The sequence below is a fragment of the Lepidochelys kempii genome, chromosome 6, assembly GCF_965140285.1.
Source record: "Lepidochelys kempii isolate rLepKem1 chromosome 6, rLepKem1.hap1, whole genome shotgun sequence".
Classification (NCBI taxonomy): Eukaryota; Metazoa; Chordata; order Testudines; family Cheloniidae; genus Lepidochelys; species Lepidochelys kempii.
Window position 1 is genome coordinate 122,970,765 of NC_136385.1, and position 20,593 is coordinate 122,991,357.

Sequence of the window (20,593 nt, forward strand, 5' to 3'; positions counted from 1 at the left end):
GAGAACAGATTTTTGAAATTGTAGTTTACTTCTGGGCAAGACCAATTTCATGTTGGATTCACTTTTTGTGGTTTGGGCCCAGAATATTTACACTGTAACGCAAACTACTTTTCATTTGCATTGCCCACAATTTCACTGCACTGTTTCATTCTAACAAAAGCTATCATATTCCAAGGCTTGCACACAAGAGTAGTTCTCTTTATGAAAAGTGTTTCCTTAGCCCCTCAGGATAGTTCTTTGGCTGCTGCCTCAAACCACCACCATCACTTTGACCGCCATTGCCAATTGCTGAGGGCACAAAACTATTATGTGACATTAACTTGCCTGCAGTACATTCAAAAATACTTTTCCTTTTACCAATGACTTGAGTGCCAATGAAAGTTTAAAGAAACAGGACACTGTGACTGAGAGAAACAGACTGTCAGTGAATTATATACTTAAGGTATTTTTTTAGCAACGTTCTGATCTAAAGCCCATTGATGTCACAAAGGTAGAAGCAGGGGTTAACATAAGGGCTGGGAGAAAACTGGCAGGAAGCACAACTTCCCCTCCTTTCCCTGGCTGGGGTTAACAGTCCCCGCTCCCTCCCCACAGCTCCCCTCTTGTGACATGAAAGCTCCTCTTCCTATTCTGGAACCTACTTCAGGAGTCCTCAATAGGCAGACAGTAGGCCAAATCTAGACAGCCAGACACTTTTGAACAGACCCTGAAATCTTTTTATTTACTTATTATTATCATTGTTATTTTCTCTGGCGTCTGAACCTGCACTATACCTTGACCAAGAAATTTGGACCTTGACAAAAAATAATAGACTTCCTCTTTATCCAATGCACAGGGCTCGGCCAGTGACCCCCAAGCGCCTGCACCACGCCAAGGATAAGAGGATTGGGGTGCAAGGAGGCAATCCACGCATCTGGTTCCCAAAAGCTCCCTTCTTCAGACTTTGCCAGCAGCTGTCCAGCGTGCCAGGGGAGGAGATCTCACTGACCTGTCCCCGCACCCGCTCTTACACCAGCAACCCCTCCGTGCAGGCGACGTGACAACTGCACCCCCGTCCAGCAGGGCCCAGGCGCTCCCTGGGCAGCCTGCCCCCTAACCCGTCCCCGAAGCGACTCCCCACCACGCTCAGCCCGGGAACCGCCGGGGAGTTCGCACGTGTTGTGACCCGGCTCCGCGGGGTGTCGTCGCCCCCTCCCCCGGCGGCTGGTGCTGCCGCTCGCCCCGGGGCGGCCGCCCGCTGCTTCCCCTCCGTGGCCGCTCAGCCAGGCCATGGCCACGCTGCGCCCTCCGCGCAGCCTGCAGCGGGAGCCGGGGACAAGGCACCGGCGCGGGCTGCAGCCGCCCGGGGGGAGGGAAGCGGAGGCCGCCAGCAGGCGGCTCCTGGGGGCACCGCCGAGCAGGGGCGTGCCCGGCCTCCGCCTCCTGCCCAATGCTGGAGCGGGGACGGACGCCTCATGAATAAGAAATAGCGCCGGGCTCCCCCAGCCCCGTTCCTCCTCCCAGCCCAGCCCCACTGGCCAGGCGAGCCGCCGGCGGCGGGATGGTGAGCGCCGGCGCGGGGCGCGTCCAGGGTGCCTTGGCGGTGCGGCCCGGCGGAAGGGACACGCGGGGCGCCGGTGAGAGGCGGGCAGGGGGGCAGCCCGCTGCGGCGGGGCTGGGCGTCGCAGGGGCTGGGGGCGAGCTGGGAGCTCCGCCCCGCGGGGCGATGGTTGACCGGCTCCCTAGAGAATAGATGCCGTGATCGGTGCAAGGAGGCGGGCCTGGCCGGCCGTGTGGTGCCCGGGGACGGCGGAGCGCTGCGGAGCCTCCTTTGTGTTCCATGCATGCTGCTGCCTCTGGCCTCTCTCTCTGTGTGTGTGGTGGGGGGGTCCTCTCTTCCGCCTCCCCCCCCCACTTCTCACGGGCACAGCACGTTCCCAGCACCAGCCAGCGCTTTGCTGTCGCCCCTTTCTCCTCTTTGATCCCCTAGCCCGTGGCATGCCGTGAAGCTGCCCATCGAATGGGCTTCAGGCAGAGCTCCGTTCCTTTGACTTGTAGACAAGGATGCTCTGGAGTGGCTACACTAGGCTGGCGGCTGGTGCCCCCTTCCCTCCCTCTGCCACTGCCCAGGGAAACAAGGCTATTGTTCGGAATGGCCACTAATCAGAGACCTGGCTAGGTGAGGGGAATGGGTAACCTCCCTGCTTCTTCCTTAGCCTGTTGTTGTGTATAGATGCTGTCTGAATGTCTATGGCTTGCAATGAGCCGAGTGCCAGGGATTAGCAGGGCAGCGGAAGGAGTTGGCACTTGGAGACTGTCAGGATAGTTTTTATTTTTGCATCCTTCTTGCCCACCTTGGAGCTGCTGTCCTCAGTGCAGATTGTCGGCTGTCACGGCATGCCCGGCCTGTCACTCACCGTTACCACAGCTGTTGGATTACCCTGCATTGTCATCTCACTTACATTTTATGCTCCCTTTACAGGGGGGATTTTGCACAGCAGCAGATTTGGGGGAGAGAGAATGCTGGGAAAAGAAATGGACATGGCTGGTCTTTTCCTTTGTTCCCCTCATTGTTGTGTTGCCAGAGTGTTTGTGTTTCTAAAAATGCTTTCCCCGCAGAGCCCAGCTTCTCCTTTAGCAGGAGTGAAATCACAATCCTGTGGTTATGACATCACAGTCTTTTGCTCTGGAAATAGCTGTGGAGTCACCAAAGCATTATTATGGGGTAGATTCTGAAACTTGGCTGTTTGGGTACAAAACCATGAAGAGCACAGATTACTGCTGCAAAAGCATTTTTAAAAAGGACCGAAAGTATTAGTTCTGGCTCTGTGACTGACTCACTGTGTGTCCTTGGGGATGGTACGTAACCTTTGTGTTTTGCAGTTTCCCTAACAGTTTAATAGGTATAATATTCATCTAATTTACAGCAAGTTCTGAAAATGAGCTAGTACTTATATAGAATTTTACATTTTCAAAAGTACTGTACAAGTGCTAAGTATTATTAATAATATACAATCCTATTCTGCCATGCACTGATACCAGGTACTGTTTCCCGAGGCAGATTGGTCTCTAAGACCACCACAGGGTCAAGTAAGATAAGAATCTAGACTGTGAGGAGGAAACCCTTTGTTTCAACACAAACGGCTTCCGTAATTTGCAGAGACGAGAAACATAGGCTTTGTTTTTGTAAAACCAGAGGTGGGTTGGATCTAGATTCTAATTTTATCTGAATTTATAATGGTCCAGGATGGTTGAGTTGGATAAAAGGTTCCAGTTTTTACTGCTAATTAGTAAGGAAAACAATTAAAAAAAAACATGCCAAGGAAGCAGATTTATGTTTTATGTGGCAGGTAAGTTTTTATGATTGATAGATTTCCTCGGCATGAAACAAGGTGGTAGCAAGTCCAAAACAACAACTGATATTTTGCTAGCTGTCTCCAGCCAGCCTGCCCACCCTCTATCACAGCTGTAATTTAACATGTCTCTGCTCATGCTTTCCCCATACCTTCTCCTCCCCCCTCTGATCACTCAAAAGAAAATGAACACAGAGGAGGACTCATCAGTTCAATTGTAGTGTGGTGTGAGCATCAACATGAAAGGTGTAGAAAGCAAATGGAGATGTTGAGCTTTTTAGTAGCATGGTCAAACATAGGTTATCCTGCTCATTATCAGTCACGCAGTCAAGCAATGGTGGGACTGGCCTCTGTATGAGTAGTAGCATGGGGTGCCCTGCATGGTTGCAGGTATCAGATGAAGTGGTATGCTTTTTAATTTGCGTATGTAGCACCTAGATACCAGTGACAGTTTGGACAGAGATGTTAAGAGCCAATCTATGAAGGAACTTGGCTTAAAGAGGACAGGTCTGGCATCTGCAAGAGAGAGCTCATCAGTTGACAGAGACCATGTTAGGAGAGTAAACCAGGACCTGCATGCATAGGGAGGTGTGTGTGGTGGAGAGACCCAGGGCTGCTGGAACAATTTTTATAGCAGGGGTGCTGTTGATAGATACTATGGTAACCACACATTTGGTGTTTGTTATTACTACTTCAAGCCATGGGGTGCAGTAGCACCCCTAGTTCCAGCACCCCTAGAGAGACCCCGAAAAGCAGAGTGATCAGAATGATGACTCTGAAATGAAGAAAGAGAGAGTATCCCTGAAGCAGAGAGCACATAGCCCATAGCTGTTAGAGTGAAGCTTCAAGAAGAAGTGTGGAAGTTGCCCTGCATATTTGTCCATCTATCTGTATATAGATATACAGAGATAACAAAGGATTTATATCGATAAATATCTAAACATCATATGTAGTCACTGACAAAACAAGATAATATTACTGTTTGAGAATGATACCATATGAGACATACTGTGCTGTTTTCCTTTTATTTTTCCATTTCTTTTAAAAAGACAAAAACTGCAATAAAATATACATTTAAAAACCACAAATGACCCTAGGAAATATGAGAAGGGAGGGTGGAGATGTCTCTGGCCTGGACCATTGTAGTGCAGATAGATGACTGATATGGAGGTTCTGTTTTGCTTGGTCTTTCATCCTTTTTAGGGCAGATGCCTGCATAGAATCATAGAACCATAGAATATCAGGGTTGGAAGGGACCTCAGGAGGTCATCTAGTCCAAACCCCTGCTCAAAGCAGGACCAATCCCCAAGTAAATCATCCCAGCCAGGGCTTTGTCAAGCGTGACCTTAAAAACTTATAAGGAAGGAGATTCCATCACCTCCCTAGGTAAAACATTCCAGTGTTTCACCACCCTCCTAGTGAAAAAGTTTTTCCTAATATCCAGACAAAACCTCCCCCACTGCAACTTGAGACCATTACTCTTTGTCCAGTCATCTGCTACCACTGAGAACAGTCTAGAGCCATCCTCTTTGGAACCCCCTTTCAGGTAGTTGAAAGCAGCTATCAAATCCCCCCTCATTCTTCTCTTCTGCAGACTAAACAATCCCAGTTCCCTCAGCCTCTCCTCATAAGTCATGTGTTCCAGTCCCCTAATCATTTTTGTTGCCCTAGAACTGGTAAATAAAGTAGCTTGTTTCTTGGAAAACTAAAGACATTTTGGCTTCTCAAAGATACATGTTTGATGCCATAGTGAACTTATCCATAGGGAAACAGTAGATTGCATATGAGCGGCAGAATGATAGTCTTTTTCCACCCTCTTGCTTAATCTGATGGGCATGGTTGTTATTGGCTCCTTTTTTCAAATCTGTCTTATTTCCTTGGGATCTGGCTGGAAGCTGTCAGCTGTGAGAGCAGGCCAGCTAGTTCTAGCTTGTTGAGGTTTGTTTATCTGAACTAACCGGGAATGAAAAGTGTTCAGATGTGTGCTGTGTTGGAACACTGAATTGGCAATAATTTAGCATGAGGCGAAATACAGGAATTTGTCCATAAAAAATATGGCAAGAGTTAGAATTCTGTAATGTCAGACCACTGATGTGTATAATCCCTTGGCTTTTGTGTCCATCATAGTGGGTAAAGCCTTGGGGGCAGTGTGCATTAGCACTCCAGTGTTATGGAATTTGATTGCTGGCAATGACTCTACTGTGTGTTTTGCACATATTTTCATATTTATATTGAGGAGTTCCAGAGTTTTTCTCATATTCTTTTTACCAATCAGCAGATGAATCACCCTGTTAAACACATATGGGATCATTCAACTGGGCAAAGCTGGTATAATCAAGCTTGCACTCAGAGATGTGGAGAGCTGTATACCACAAAGGTCATCCAGTGATTTGTCTGAAGCTGATAACTTGTTAATCCTCTTGTGCTTTTTCTACATGACACATGCAGTCACTTCAGTAACTTCAGAGCACAAGCATAATCTTGAGACGTGGAAGATGGACCAGCAGGGCAATTGTATTTATTCAGGTGTCTAAAAGCTTGATGCTCAGCCCCTGTCAGAATGTTTGCAATTGGAAAATATGGTCAGAACTTACCAAAGGCCAGAAAATAGCAGAGAGGATAGTTTTCCGTGGAAACCCCATCAGCTGAGATATTTAAAATTGGACTGGACAAAGTGCTATAAAATCTATTGTAGGGAACAATTATGTAGTAGCAGGGGATAAGCTTTGATCCCCTAATAGGTCTTTTCTGTCATTAGCTTCTGTGATTCTCTGACAGCTATTTGCTGTTTGTTGTATACATCCACCAGCTCTTTGGCTATGCAGTGGGTGACTTTCCTGAATGGGGAAGTCATCTGTGATCTTCACTCCCCACCTGTCTTCCCCAGCCCTGCTGTGTGAAAGTAACTGTTGTATTTGAGGGATGGGACTTTCTCAAAGCTGAATCTCAATATAAAACAAGAACTTCCTGACAGTGGTAACTCAGAACCTGTCATCACTCTTAAACAAAAAAATTGACTCTTCACATATTGAGATTCACTTATGAGAAAATGTCCATTTTAGTCAGCTGTGATAATTGCCTTAACACCACAGGGCTGGTGCTGTAGCCTGGCTCAATCTAATCTAATCTATCAATCTTGTTCTAATCTAAGAACAAACCTAATCAACACTGTTCTTAAAACAGTGCCGCAGCTGGTGGTCTGTTTACATGAGAGCTCCTGACATAGCTTACACTTTCCAGCTTAGTGACTCACCCAAGGCTAGAGATGAAGTCAGTTTCAGGATCAGAACTCTGGAGTTCCTGGCTTCTAGTTGTACTCCCAGATTACTAGAGCACACCCCTCCGTCAGCTCATTTCCCTTGCTATGATCAGCCCCCTCCTGTTTCCTTCCCTTTTTCTTCCAGCCCAACTGATATAAACCTCTCATTTTACACTGCCCCACTGCCTCCAAGAGTGATTTCTCTGTTATGATGGTCCACCAGTGCCTCTTCAAAGAGAAGAGCTGGGTTTTCCCTCCAGACTAACCGTGTTGCTCAGCAATCCTGGAGAAGTTGTTGTTTTAATCCCCTGATTCCTGTATGATGAAATGACAGCAGTGACTCTATAGTCAAGGCTGTAACTAGCTTTCCACAAGCAGCCTGATTTTGATTCCCCCTCAAATTCCTTTCTCCTGGAAGGTGTCAGCCTAAAGGGGATATTTTTGGCAAGACTTGAGGACATTCAAAGTGTTTGTGGGACTTGGAAAAATTCTTGTAGTGTATTCTTCTACCCTGTGAACAAAAAGCCTTTACTTTAGTCCAGTTATGGGGATGTGGTTAGGTCCTAATCAACAATGCAAACTTTAACCAAGTTGTACATGGGTCACCTGACTCAACATGTTTGTAGGATAGATAGACCCTACAACAGCCAGAAAAGAGAATAGATATGTGCAAATATGTCCATGGCTCAGTGCAGCACAAATAATGAACTGCTTTGCAGTTGATTACTAGTTAAAACCTGAATTGGCTTTGCTTTAAGCTTTCCACAGTTAATTTATTTAATACATTACATTATTTTATTTAGGAGGATAGCCACGGGGATACTTGTAATGCTTCTTAGATGCAAAATCCAATCTAGCCTTTTTTTTTTTTTTAAAAGCTAAGTCAGGCCTTAAGCTTTGCTTTATCATCTTTGAAATGGGTCCTTCCTATCATTAATAAATTCTTAGGTCCCCAGCCCGCAATGAGCTCTGTGCTGCTGTACCTGCAACAGAGCCCTGTTCAAGTCGAGAGATCTAAGTTAAATTCCTGGCTGTCACAGACTTCATGTGTGACGTGGGCACGTCAAACTCTCTCTGTGTGTCTGTTCCCATTTGTAAAGTGGTGATGATAATGCTTCTTGTCTCCTACGCTTTGTCTGCCTTGTCTATTGAGAGTGTAAACTTTTTCAGGTGAGGGGCACTGTCTCTCCCTGCGTATGTACAGTATCTAGCACAACAAGCCTCTGATCTCAGTTGGGAACTCTATGTACTTCTGTAATGCAAATTATGATAATACTAAACAAGCACAGCATATCAACCACTTACGTGCTATTACTGGTGGTGGTGGAAAAGGGGAACAGAAAAAACCCCCACTTCACTTTAATACTCCCAGTTGCTGGGAGTGGACTACAGGGGATGGATCCACTCAATGATTGCGGGTTCTGTTCATTCCCTCCGAAGCACCTGGCCTTGGCCACTGTCGGAAGACAGGATACTGGGCTAGATGGATAATTGGTCTGACCCAGTCTGGCCGTTCTTATGTTCTTAAGTAAATAAATTAAGAGTTTTTAAAAGTATCTGTAAAAATAATATAATTAATTTGAGGGACACAGATTAAAAGATGTATATTAAACCCACCCCCACACCTTCCCTTACCTGTTTTACAAAGAGTGCATTAGGCTATGTCTACACGGCGAGCTAGGGGTGTGATTCTCCTGCTTGCAGAAACATATTTGTGCAAGCTAGCGCGAGTACAAATAGCAGTATAGCTGTGGTAGCACGGGTAGCAGCAGGAGAGGCGTAGCTGAGCTATGCCAGTACATACTCTCCACAGGTTTGTACTCAGCACAGCTCAAGCTGTGCCTTCGCCATGGCTACCGGTGCTATTTATACTCGCACTAACTTGATGAGAGCTAGCATGAGTGTGTGTCCATGAGCAGGGAATCGCATCCCTCGCTCATAGTGTAGACATAGGTTGAGAGGGTTAAATTTGAAAAACAATTTACAAATCTAATTTGCTTTTTGCTATTGTAGTATATTCGCTTTCTGAATTTCTTGCAGGGAGCACACTGAAAATACCTATGCAGTTGGTTTCTAGTAAATTTCATCTCCGGGTTCTCTTGCATTAATGCAAAGGTACAAAAATTGAGTTTCAAGCACTGTAAGGGAAGGTTTGTTTGATTTTTTTTCCCCCCTAAAATTATTTCCATTGAACTTTTTTATAGTCCATAGAAATATTTCTGTATCTTATTTATGTGTTTATTTACAAACACTGCATTTTGAGTCAAATTTCCTTTTAAAAATCTTTTGAAAGGACTGTTCCACAATCTCCAAGTAATCTTAGCTGGCAAGCCCTGGGGGGAATGAGGTGAAAATAATCTGTATTCATGCAGAAAGGCAGACACCTGCCATTAGGCATTATTGATTTTTTTAATTTACACAATATACTTTTGTGCATCTTTTAGTCATTCGAAAACACTAAGGGATTAGATTGCTAGATTAGCGATTAGATTAGAACATTCCCAAGCCTCAGGCTTTGAACAGGAAAGGTGTTTTGCCGTCCAGACAGTGAGGAAAGTTGCAGGATAGGAAAAGAGAAGTGAGGATTCAGCAGGATTGCCAATTCTTGTGATTTTTATCACAGGCCTCATGATATTTGGTGTTTCACTTAAAGCACTAGCTCCTGAGTCACGTGAATACGTAAGAACCTCAACAAAGTTGTTTCATTAAAATAAAAAAGTTTCTAGCCCTCATGTGTGCAAAGAAAAGCTTGAAAATGTGATGTGAGTGCACCATAGAGGCTCAAAAACCAGAAGGCAAATAAAAAAGATCTCCAAATTTGTTATTAAAAAAGTCCTCATGAATTGTAAGGCAATCTCATGATTTTTGGATGTTGGGGGTTGGTAATACTGGGGATTGTGGTATCCTTTCTAAAATTAAAAATGCATGCTTCAGAATACCGTAAGACCTGTAAGGTTACTCTTGTATAGTTGTCAGCACTGGCTTTCAAGGAATGTTTTAGACCTTAGAATCACTTCACTTTCCTTGATTGTTTTAAACATCCTTATAGGAGTGTGGGTGGGAGGAAGGGAGAGGCGTGTGTTTTGTGGTGGTGGATGTAGATGATGTAAAGTGAAGAAGATGATCATGGTTGTATATTGCAAAGATAGATTGAGAATTTAACTAGTAATTTCCTGGCTTTTTAATGGTTGTATTAGTGGTCTATGCACTTAAGAATCCTTAACTAGTTTTTAACTGTTTTTTTTTACTTTTCCCTTTGGTGGAGTCTGAGTACTGTTATTATATATTTGCCTTGTGGTAGCACCCATCAACCCCAGTCAGGGCTCTATTATACTGTACACAAAAATGCTAAACAAAAATACAGTCCCTGCCCCTAGGAGCTTAGCATGTGATGATACACAATAGATGGATGCAACAACAGAGAGAGGAGGGAACATAAAATAACAGTCCAATCTAGTATAATAATCAGCTATCTCAGCACAGCCACCAACTGCCTAGCCATTTTATATACACATGTACAAGTGTGTCTGTATTTTTTAATATATAAAACCACAGAATACTATGTTAAAAGAACATTATTAAGTTTGTAAAGTCAATCACTCAAAAGTTAGGAAATGCAAGAGCTAGGGGTGTCTGTGCAATCTTCATGCAGCCCCCTTGGGTGTATGCATTATGATAAAAAGAAAAGGAATACTTGTGGCACCTTAGAGACTAACCAATTTATTTGAGCATGAGCTTTTGTGAACTACAGCTCACTTCATCGGAGCTGTAGCTCACGAAAGCTTATGTTCAAATAAATTGGTTAGTCTCTAAGGTGCCACAAGTACTCCTTTTCTTTTTGCGAATACAGGCTAACACGGCTGCTACTCTGAAACCCGCATTATGATAATTACGTGACTATATAGTATTTTTTCCACAGGGCCCCAGCCTTCTTGTTTATCCATTCACAGCCTCCCCTCCACCCATCTCCCACTTGCAGGCTCCTTGCCCCGCCAGTTCCACTTTCTCTCCCTGCCCACTTCCAGTCCAAGTATCACCACCTTCCTTTTTCCAATCTACTCTTCTCCCCACTCTGAGGCTGCCTCTTGTCCCCTTTGCATTTGAATCCGGCACCTTTCTCTTCTATGCTCCCTGGGTGCCAGCAGAGGCTCATTGAGAACTCAGGAGAGAGATGTTCCCTGCTATCTGTTCCAGTGCTTGGCCCTGGCCCCATCCTGGCCAGTGGTGCAGGAACAAAGGATGTTGGGGTTGCTGCCTCACCCCCTGGCTTGAAGTGGTATTAACAGACGCAAAATACATGGTTTCCATCATCAGCACCCCCACTATAAAAATTGTTCCAGCAACCCTGCCTGGATCACCCTTTACAGTGGAAGTTCAGCTTTGCCCAGGACCGGCTCTAGGCACCAGCAAAGTGAGCACATGCTTGGAATGGCACAATTCCAGGGGCGGCATTCCGGCCACCCTTTTTTCTTTTTTTTTGGCTTGGGCAGTTGCGGTCTCGGAGCTTGGGGCAGCAAATTTTTTGCTTGGGTGGGGCAAAAAACCTAGAGCTGTCCCTGGCTTTGCCCCTGTAGCTCCGGGTTGGAGGGAGCATGCTTACTCTGTCTGTGGGGATGTCCCACCATGTACAGTCTGGTCAACCATAGGAGCTGAGAGAGGCTAGCTTGCTCAGTGAGGACCGAGTCTTTAAAGATTTTAGCAGCTAAAATACAAGGAGTCTCTACTGAGCTTATACGAATTGCAATTTTTTTTCAAAGGCTTATAGCTTGGCCAAATTAGGGTGGATTTTTACGGGGCCAGCACAAGGCACATACCTGACACAGAGGCCAATTCCTGCTCTATTTCACGTCCCTGCTCCAAAGCCTCAGAGTGCTAGAGTTTCTCAAAGAAAAAGCCAACAGGATGTTTTTTACATGGGGAAAACAATGCATTTCTCCATCATTCTCAGAAATAGCAGAACCATTTTGGCTGAAATTTTCCCAAAAAATTCATCTTGAGGCAGACACCTGGCATGTCAAATTTCAGCCCAAATGGTTAAAGTTTGGCAAAGTTATAAGTGACTGAATACAGGTCTGATAAAGGGAAGTGTCTGGCAACCTTCAAAATAGGCAGCACTATCTGCTCTGCCTATTGTATATATAACATTTCTATATTTCAGTAGGTCAGATTAGGATTACTCTTCTGTCACACAGCATGGTGGGCATGTGTATACATACGTAGACATGTGGCCTGCTAGTCTGCAGGAAATTTTGTAACCAGATATCCAGAGTATATTTCACCACTGTATCCTGTTTCTGGGAGAACAGTGATACTTAGCACCTAGATAGCATTTTCTATCTTCAAAGTGGTTGTGATACATTAAGGCCTGATCAAGCAAAGCACGTAAGTATGTGCCTAATTTTAAGCATGGGAACAGTTCCACTGAAGTACGTGGGGTTACTGACATGCTTAATATTACACACATACTTGCGTCCTTTGCTGGATCAGAGCCCAATTGGTTAACCTTCATTACACCCTGTGAGATAGGTATATATTGTATGCTGAGTGTGTCAGTATCAAAACTGGCTGAGAACTCAGGAGTATATGTCTCTAGGTACTAGAGCACGCAGGAATAAAATGAAACCCAGAATGCAGCAGGAATGAGTGAAATAGGTCGTGTTTATAGCAGGGATGGAAAAAAAGTCATGTCAGTTCCTGACTGGCATCCTCACCACAAATTACCTTAGAGACTATTAACCTGTCCCATTGTCAAGGTGGCCCACTTACCTGCATTTATCTTAATTGAATATGTTAATTTGAAGCATGTAAAAGTGACTCATTCGTATATTGTATTTTTCTTTTCCTAGGACTCACTTTCTGAAATGATCAACTCTGCACACTTCTGTGCACATCTTTCTTCCGATATGAGCAGATCAATAGGATTTCACATTTGCATGGTCACATGCAGCATCCTGCTCAGCTCCACCAGCCTGCAATGTCTAACCTTTCAGAAACCGGAGAAAGACACAGTACAGGTCCAACACGCTGCATTGGCAGGGAATGGGCTAGAAGACAAGAGGATGAGAATGCAAAGCTTGGAGAATAACTTAGGCCCTTCTGAGCAATCAACCAGTGTTGCTGTCTCAGAAGAGCCATCTGGATTGTTGTCAGAGCCATCTGGGACTTCATTAAACAAGATCTTCACTGCTGAAGGAGAAACACAACACGCAAGTCTTAGTGATAATCTTTTCATAGGCAGTAAGAGCCTCGATGTTTATCCCCCTACAGTGTCAATGGTTGTGGCAGATGAAAGTGAGTTCAGTCCCACTGGGCCAAGCAAAGAATCAAGTGAAAATGGGCTATTAAAGGCCATGCTAACTACAGCATTGACTACTCTCAATCCGGACATTGAAGCTGATGTGCTCAGTAGTACTGTGTTCAAAACGACAGTAGGGGGTAGCACAGAGACAGGACATAGTTTTATTAGTGACCTGGATAATCCCTTTTTTAGGATGGATGCTATAGAAGAAGGGAAGAAGGCAGATGGTAGTTCTGACCTTTCAGCTACACCCCAGCTTAATAATAAAGAATTGCCCACTCTGCATCCCCGAAGCCCAAACTTAGAAGTGGTGAGTGACTACCCCACAAGCCCTTTACTTTTGGCTCATCAAACTGCTGATTCTGAGCCTGGAACACTGGGGCCAAATGTAGGGAGCCCTTTGCAGTTGACAGATGCCCGTACCTCTGTCCTCACTGCGAAACAGACATTTGTATCCACTGATGCCTCCCTACATTTGGAAACAAAAACGGACAGCGGGCAAGGAAGCTTAGGAGTGGCAGCTAGTGCTGTCACAGGTGCTCCAGCTGTCTCTGTACTGAGTGATGATTGGGATGATACAAAATTAGGAACTATAAATCAGGTAAGAGGCTCAAAGCATGAGGAGAAAAAACAGAACAATGAGGTAGCAGAACCTCCTTGGGCAACGGGAGGAGAGGATGATGAAGATGATGTGAAAAGAGGCATGCCGTTTACACATGCAACAACCATGAAACTAGAAAAAAACGTGTATTCTGGGCCAGTACAGGTGTCAATGCAGGGGGAGGTGATGCCAACAGTTTCCACTGGCCAAACTTCTGTTTATCTCACACGTCCCTTGGCAGAAGCTGAAGTGACTGCTGTAAACACAAAGGAAAATACAGAACCAGTCACAATGGATGATAGGAAAAGTGTCTCCTTGTCATGGCCAGAGGCTGTTACTATGACGGACACAAAATCGAATATCTTCCTTACCCTGGGAAATTCATTAAAAGGTAACTTGCCTACCCACATCGAAATAAAAACCTACGCTTGCCTTCCAACATGGGTATTGGGAGGAGCACCTTTGTGCTCATTTGTCTCCTTAAAATCGAAGAACAAAAGCGAACAAAGATGGCTTTGATTTATAGCTAGAGGCTAACCTGCATCTGCAGTATAAATGTTTAAAGGGCTGCTGTTATACATTTTTGTGCCTGCTATAGCTATGAGTAACAGCTAAGATTGCTAGAAATGAATGAAATGACTAAATATACTTTTTCTGTGCATTTTGAGTTTTTGACAACACCTTGTGTATAATCATAGAATTGTAGAACTGAAAGGGAGGTCATCTAGTCCAATCCCCTGCAATCATGGCAGGGCTAAGTATTATCTAAACCATCCCTGACAGATGTTTGTCTGACCTGCTCTTAAAAATCTCCAATGACAGAGATTCCACAACCTGCCTAGGCAATTTATTCCAGTACTGAACCACCCTGACAGTTAGGAAGTTTTTCCTAATGTTCAACCAGTTTCACTCTTTTGTTGATGATCAGTTCAAGCCTCCCACACTGAAGCGAGATCACTCTCATGCACTGAGCTGATATGTATGCTCTACCTCATGCCCTGGGGAGAAAATGTTTATCAGTAACAGAAGCAGCAAAGCTGAAGCTGAAAAGGCAGAAGCAGATAGACACATGGGGGTTAAGGCTGTGCCTGAGTGTCTGATGAACTTGCTCTCTATATATAACCATCACTGGGGAAGGAGAAAGAAAAAAGAAATATAAAAACTGTTTTAAGGAGACTTTTAAAAATTTCTGTGCACAGGACACCATTTATATATTATCAAAAACTTGGGAGGGGGGGTTTGTTAGTAAAAAATTTCAAGTTGACACTGTCCCTTTTGTGTGTGTGTGCGTATTCCTGCATTCACTGTTCCATAAGGTAGGAACTTCAGAGCTCCTACTGGGGCCAATCAGTCTATGGACCAAATTCAGCCCTGGTGTAAGCAAGTGCAACTCCAGTTGGCTTCCAGGGTCGTACCTGTCTTTAAATTGTGTGATGGCTGTAAACTTAAACTCAAGTGCTGGGGGTGTGAACATAGTGAACCATCTTCAAGCCAGGTACATCTGTTTCTGTAGTGAGTTTTAGCTGTAGCCTGTGACTTTGTAGAATCTGAAGGCTCAGTGCAATGATTCCACTGGAACAGCAAGAGCAGGTTAACGGAGGGCCTGGAGCCACTGATGTTGTCTTAGATGATGTGGGAATGGAAGAGTTGTTGACCTTCAGCCTCTTCAATTGCTGCTGCTCAAGAAGTTTGCAGACAGCTCAGAATTCTGTGATCTGGCTCAGATTCATAGGCAGTTTATGTGAGCTTGCAGAGAGCTCCAGGCTCTGGTTATAGGTTAGAATTGAGTCACATTGGGTAAACTGGATGGGCAAGGTATGCACAGAAGTAGTCTATGCCTTCCCTGGCTCTGTGCATAGCAGTTCCTCACAGCTGTATTATTTATATTCAAGAGGAACTAGGCAGAACAAGCAATGTGCCACTGATGTGGAAGAGTGTTTTAAACCATACAAAACTGAAAATGAGAGAGAAAACAGATTCCTTCCATGAGACAGTGCAACGGTGCTTTTTCATGCCATGAACAGTGGATGCTGCTGCTATTATTTGTTGTTGTTGTTTTATTTCTTAGTATTACCGTGGTGCCAAGGAACCCTAGCCATGGGGTAGAACCACATTGTGCTAAGTCCTTCCTACCTCAAGATGTGAAAAAAACCTCTACACCTCACCTCTGTGCCTGGAAAACAAAACAAAGACAATTTTTGTGTTTTGATTCTGCTTTTATAGGAGTTTGTTAATCTATTACATTTAAGGCTAAGATTTTGTCTTGCATATTTTTAGTAAAAGTCACCGACAGGTCACGGGCAATAAAGAAAAATTCCCAGGAACCTGTGATCTGACCATGACTGTTTCTAAAAATATGTGTGACAAAATGGGGAGCTGTGGAGTCCCCACAGCGCCCACACCAGCTGCAGGGGCCCTGGCTCTGAACTCAGAAGGCCCCTACCACCTGTGGGGGCTCAGAGGTCCAGGGTCCCCTGCCGCCCGTGGCTAGGAGATCCAGGGACCCCTGCTACCTGTAGCAGCTGGGAGCTGCGGGGTGCCCCCCATGCCCACGGCGGCTTGGAACTGTGGGGGGGTCCAGCTAGCAGTGGTTGCCAGGAGCTACGGGGTCCCCCCGCTGCAACTCAGAACTCCAGGGTGCCCTTGCCACCTGCAGCAGCCGGGAGCTATAGGGTACCCCCCAGTGGCAGCGGCTCAGAGCTCCTGGTGGCCTCACTACCTGCAGTGGCTGGGAGCTGCAGGGTATCCCCACTGCCCACAGTGGCCGGGAGCTGCGGTAGCCCCTGACAGCTTGGAGCTCCGGGGTCCCCGCTGCCTGCCCCGCAATTCCCAGCCGCTGCTGACAGCGGGGCCCCTGGGGAGGTCTGAGCCACTGTGGGCTGAAGTCACGGAGGTCTCTGGAAGTCAAGGATTCTGTGAGTTCCGCGACCTCCGTGACAAAATCGTAGACTTCATTATGTTGTACAGTCACTGTGAATTATTGCTCTAAACTGGTTCCTTTTGTTTACTGCTCTGTGGATTATCTCAAATAATAGAGTTAGTAATGTGTAAAAACAATAACTGTGGTGATGTTTTGTTTTAAGGTACTTCTTCCAGAATGGGGGGGGGGGGTTAATACATTTTTGAAAGCTGATTATTGATTTTTTTCTAATCACTTAGGGTCTGATTCTGCCAACCTCATTTACACTGAAGAGTGCTTTAGGTTCCAGTCCTGCTCTGAGCGCCTCACAGAGCTCATTGCAGGCTCAAGGCCTTATTTAGTTATTAGATGCATTTATCTGAAGGGCGCTCCATGTGGAGTAAGGGTGGCAGAATTGGACCCTTATAGGATAGGGGGAAAAAAACCCCATTAGTTGCTCCCATTCAATATTTCCTTTACCTCTTCCTTTTTGCTTTAAATTTCTTAAAACTTTTTCGGATAGGGAGGTCCACAATTAACATACAAGAAATCGGTGATAATTTTCAAAATCAAAGCTGAAAAACGTTATTGCCATAGGTGTTACTCAAGAGACGATGACAGCCAGTCAAGAAACTGATGCCACCTTGCCAGTCATGACACCAGCGTATAGTGCTGGACATGAGACCACAAGTGATGCAAGCGTGACAGAGGAAGAAAGCAAGGGGGCAACCCTGATACCGACTGTTTCTAATGTAGCCCAGCTGTCGAAAAAGTCAGAACACTCAACCACTACTGTCTCCTTTACTGCCACCCATTTGTCTGTTGCAAAAACCCTAGATGCTGAAGGTAGGGTTTTCTGCTTTCATTTCTCTACACGCTTTACTTTTTTCTTTAGGATAAATAAAATCTTACTGGTCTTGTTGTTCCTGTGCCGGAAACAACTTTAATTCAGATGCCTCCTGCTGCACATTATCAGTTCACTATTTTCATTGCAAAACAAGCTTGCCCTGCTTGACTATTTGTATACTATGTGTATTCTCCTCCTCTCCATGGATTGGTACTGTTGTTCTGGGGTCCTGGCTCCCCTACAAAAATCACAATGTTTGTGTAACCTGGCTATGGCCAAACTATGTTGTCTTGCCACTGTGACTGGGGAAAAAAACCTGTTTGAAATCATATTAGAGAACCAGGTTTTAACCTTGGTAGATACCTAGACTAAAACCTGGTTCTCTAACCTAACTGATTTTTCTTCTCCTCACAAGCAAGAATCAACCATCCTATAATATGCTTTAGCCACAGCTAGGTTTAAATACGGTGATTTGGGAGAGGGCAGAATGACACCAGAAACTTCAGCTAGAGCAGAAGGTGGCTGCTGGCTTTGGTGAGTGAGAGTTCAGGGAGCACCCTATCCTTGTGCTCCTCCCTGGTTGCCAGTTCATTTCAGAGGCATTGGCTTTTGTCTTCCACTCCCTAAGTGGCTTGTGTCCTTGCTTCTCTAGCCATCACCCCTCTGATATGTGTCAGGGGATGCAAGCCTCTTGGCAGCGTTACGGGCAAGGAGATCAAAGGCAGCTGAGTTGGAGTTCGTGGGAGTCAGATGTGTCAGATTATTCCTACCTCTAATGCAGCCACACAGAGGCCCAGAGGGACGTAAGAACTGCCCATGTCTTCTGTGTAAGTGCTGCGTCAGTAGTGGCTCTGGATGCAGTGGGAAGAGCAAGGACTCTGCTCCTGACAATCTCACCCACACACTAATGGGTGGGGAAGGATGGAGAGTGAGCAGGGATGTGCCTCTCACCTGCCCTAGTGCAGCTGGGAGCTCTTCCTTGGACAATATGGTTACAGTCTCTCCTTCCTTGGGACTGAGCCCAAAGGGATGTGAGACTAATTACTAGCCTTTTGTTGTGGGGAATTAATGAAAGATCTTTATCTCTGGCAGGCATTTGATGGGATTTTCTTTACTGTATCTGCTTGCTTTCCTGATAGACCTTCTAAAGCCTTTAGGGCTGGATTCTGGCTCCCCCAGAAGCACGCCCTGGGGGTGGTAGAGAGCTGCAGGAGGACGTCTTGCTACCTCCGCCAGAATTCCTCCTGACATCAGCCAGGGAGTGCACACCCACTGCATCAGAAACTCTGTCACCCTTGCAAAGAGCACGGTCTAGGTTCCCCTTCACACCAAGCTAGTACTCCAAAACTAACTAACTAAAAATCCAGCCAAGGCATAAATACAATAGAAACCAGTTATAATGAAACACCACCAATGGCAAATCTAGCCTGGGAGTCTCCTTTTGCTTTGGTGCTCCAGAGTGTGAAAACTGGCGTTTGGGTCAGAGTGAGATTGTTCAGTCGGAAAAAAATGTCTCCTTTCTAAAAAAAAAATAACTCCTTTCTAAGAGTTCCACTGTAATTAATTTGCTGCTAGAGTTTAATTATAAGTTCATCATCCCTAATATTTTATCTGGGCAATAAACATTTAGATCTGTCTCCTGGTTCATAACTTTATTTGTGCCTCTGAAGTGCTCCGATCTTGTCTCAGTGTAGTGACTGGCATCCCCAGAAGCAACATAAAGTAAAACTAACAGAAGGCTTCTTACAGGAGATCTCCCACACTCAGAGAGCTGTCCCTTGGGGAGTACTGGTTTCATTCATTGCACCATTGTACAGAGAGCTTTGTGCATAAATGGTAACGGAATTTAATAATTCCTTTTTCTTTAAAGTTAAGCCTCCCTTTAAGAATGAATTCTTTAATAATTACTGGTACTCATGCTGCAGGGTTGGTCTGCAACAATTATCTCGGTGGGTATTTATGCTTCCTATTTTCAGTCGTTTTAACAGACCTGGTCACTGTCTCAGATGAGGAAGCAGTCACTGCTCTTCCCGAATCCTCAGAGACCCTCGCTGGAGTGAGAATGCAGGTGGAGGAGCTGACCAGCAGAACTGCGACCCTGGCAACTCCAGCTTTGATGGCATCTTCTGTAAGGAGAACTGTGGTTCCATCTGTGAGGCGGATTAGCACAGCTGTCACCTACGGATTGGACCGGTTGGAGTCGGAAGGTACACATGCTCTGAAGGCTAGCATGCAGGCTGGTTTGGTGTGAGATGGTGCACCTGGGTTAGGATGTGCTACTTGATTTTTCTTCACTTTTGTAATTTTGACTGGGAGACAGATCTATGTACATTTCTTACAGGTGCAAATAAGGAGAAACAGGAAAATGTTTCCCCCTTTCACAGGGACACAACGGACAATTAACACTGTGCATCATGCCTCTGAGCATAATTATTGATTTGGATAGAACTGTATGCTGGAAAAACTTGAGGTGGAGAAACATTCCACTAAATCCCAGTAGCGCTCGTTATTGGTAATGATAACCAATGGTACAAAGGCTCACTTTGGTGCCTCTGTCTCGCGTGAACAACACAGTGACCATAAAAATGTATTTAAAGCTATATTCAAGCAATTTGAGACACCCCCCCCCCAATATGGAAACCCAGTGTCTTCCACAAAGAGATGCTGTTAACGCTCCTGAACAGCGTAAGGAGAAAGAGACCGTCTTGAGCGCTGGGTGCCTCGCAGTTCGGGGAGAGGGCGGCATTTTAAAAGATCCATATTGGTGCAATGAGAAACTAGTTAAATCTTGAAGAGCGAGTGCTGCCCTTCAGTGCTTAATTTGTAATGAAAGGGGCTCAAGCAATTTTTTTACTTTCATAACTGGTGCGGCAAGCCCAGAGGTGCCGGGGCTACGAACTGCCGAGCCTAGAGATGCCGGGGCTCAGCCCTGGCACAAATGAAGCACTGCTGCCCTTCCTCTGAGCCCACCCCTTATGATCGCCTCCAGAATTGCTCCCCCTCGCCCCTTGGCATCAGTTCTACCAGCCACTCCCGCTCCTCTGCCGCTCTCCATCCTCCCTTTTTGATTCCTTGATCTCTGCCTTTCCTCTACCCTCACATCCTTGGCTCCCCTCTCCCACTGTTTGGACTGCCTCCCGCAATCCCAGGCCTGTATCTTCCCTCCCCTTTGCTATCTCTGCTCTTGCTGTGCTAAGCTCTGCTGGACGAAACATTGTGACTGTGCCGTCATTGTCCCTTCAGCTCTGATTAAGTCCCCAGACCTCTCCGGGAACCTCCCTCCCTGTCCTTCATTCTCGATCCAGGAACTTCCCTCATTACTTTAAAGACAGGACTGACGCCATTTAGGAGGCATGT

At 45.4% G+C, this 20,593-nt stretch overlaps 1 protein-coding gene across 6 annotated transcripts in view; it reads left to right on the forward strand.

Moving 5' to 3' along the window:
* The first annotated feature begins 1,432 nt into the window (after positions 1-1,432).
* ARMH4 (armadillo like helical domain containing 4) overlaps positions 1,433-20,593 on the forward strand; it is a 111,789-nt gene continuing 92,628 nt past the window's right edge. Inside the window, exons 1-4 of one of the 6 annotated variants that reach the window (XM_073350002.2) lie at positions 1,433-1,616; positions 12,438-13,881; positions 16,987-17,235; positions 19,213-19,443. In XM_073350002.2, the coding sequence (XP_073206103.2) occupies positions 12,453-13,881; positions 16,987-17,235; positions 19,213-19,443 (1,909 nt within the window). In that variant the 5' untranslated portion in view covers positions 1,433-1,616; positions 12,438-12,452. The remainder of the gene's footprint in view (positions 1,617-12,437; positions 13,882-16,986; positions 17,236-19,212; positions 19,444-20,593) is intronic. The other 5 variants (XM_073350000.2, XM_073349998.2, XM_073349999.2 and 2 more) reach the window with 5 other exon arrangements.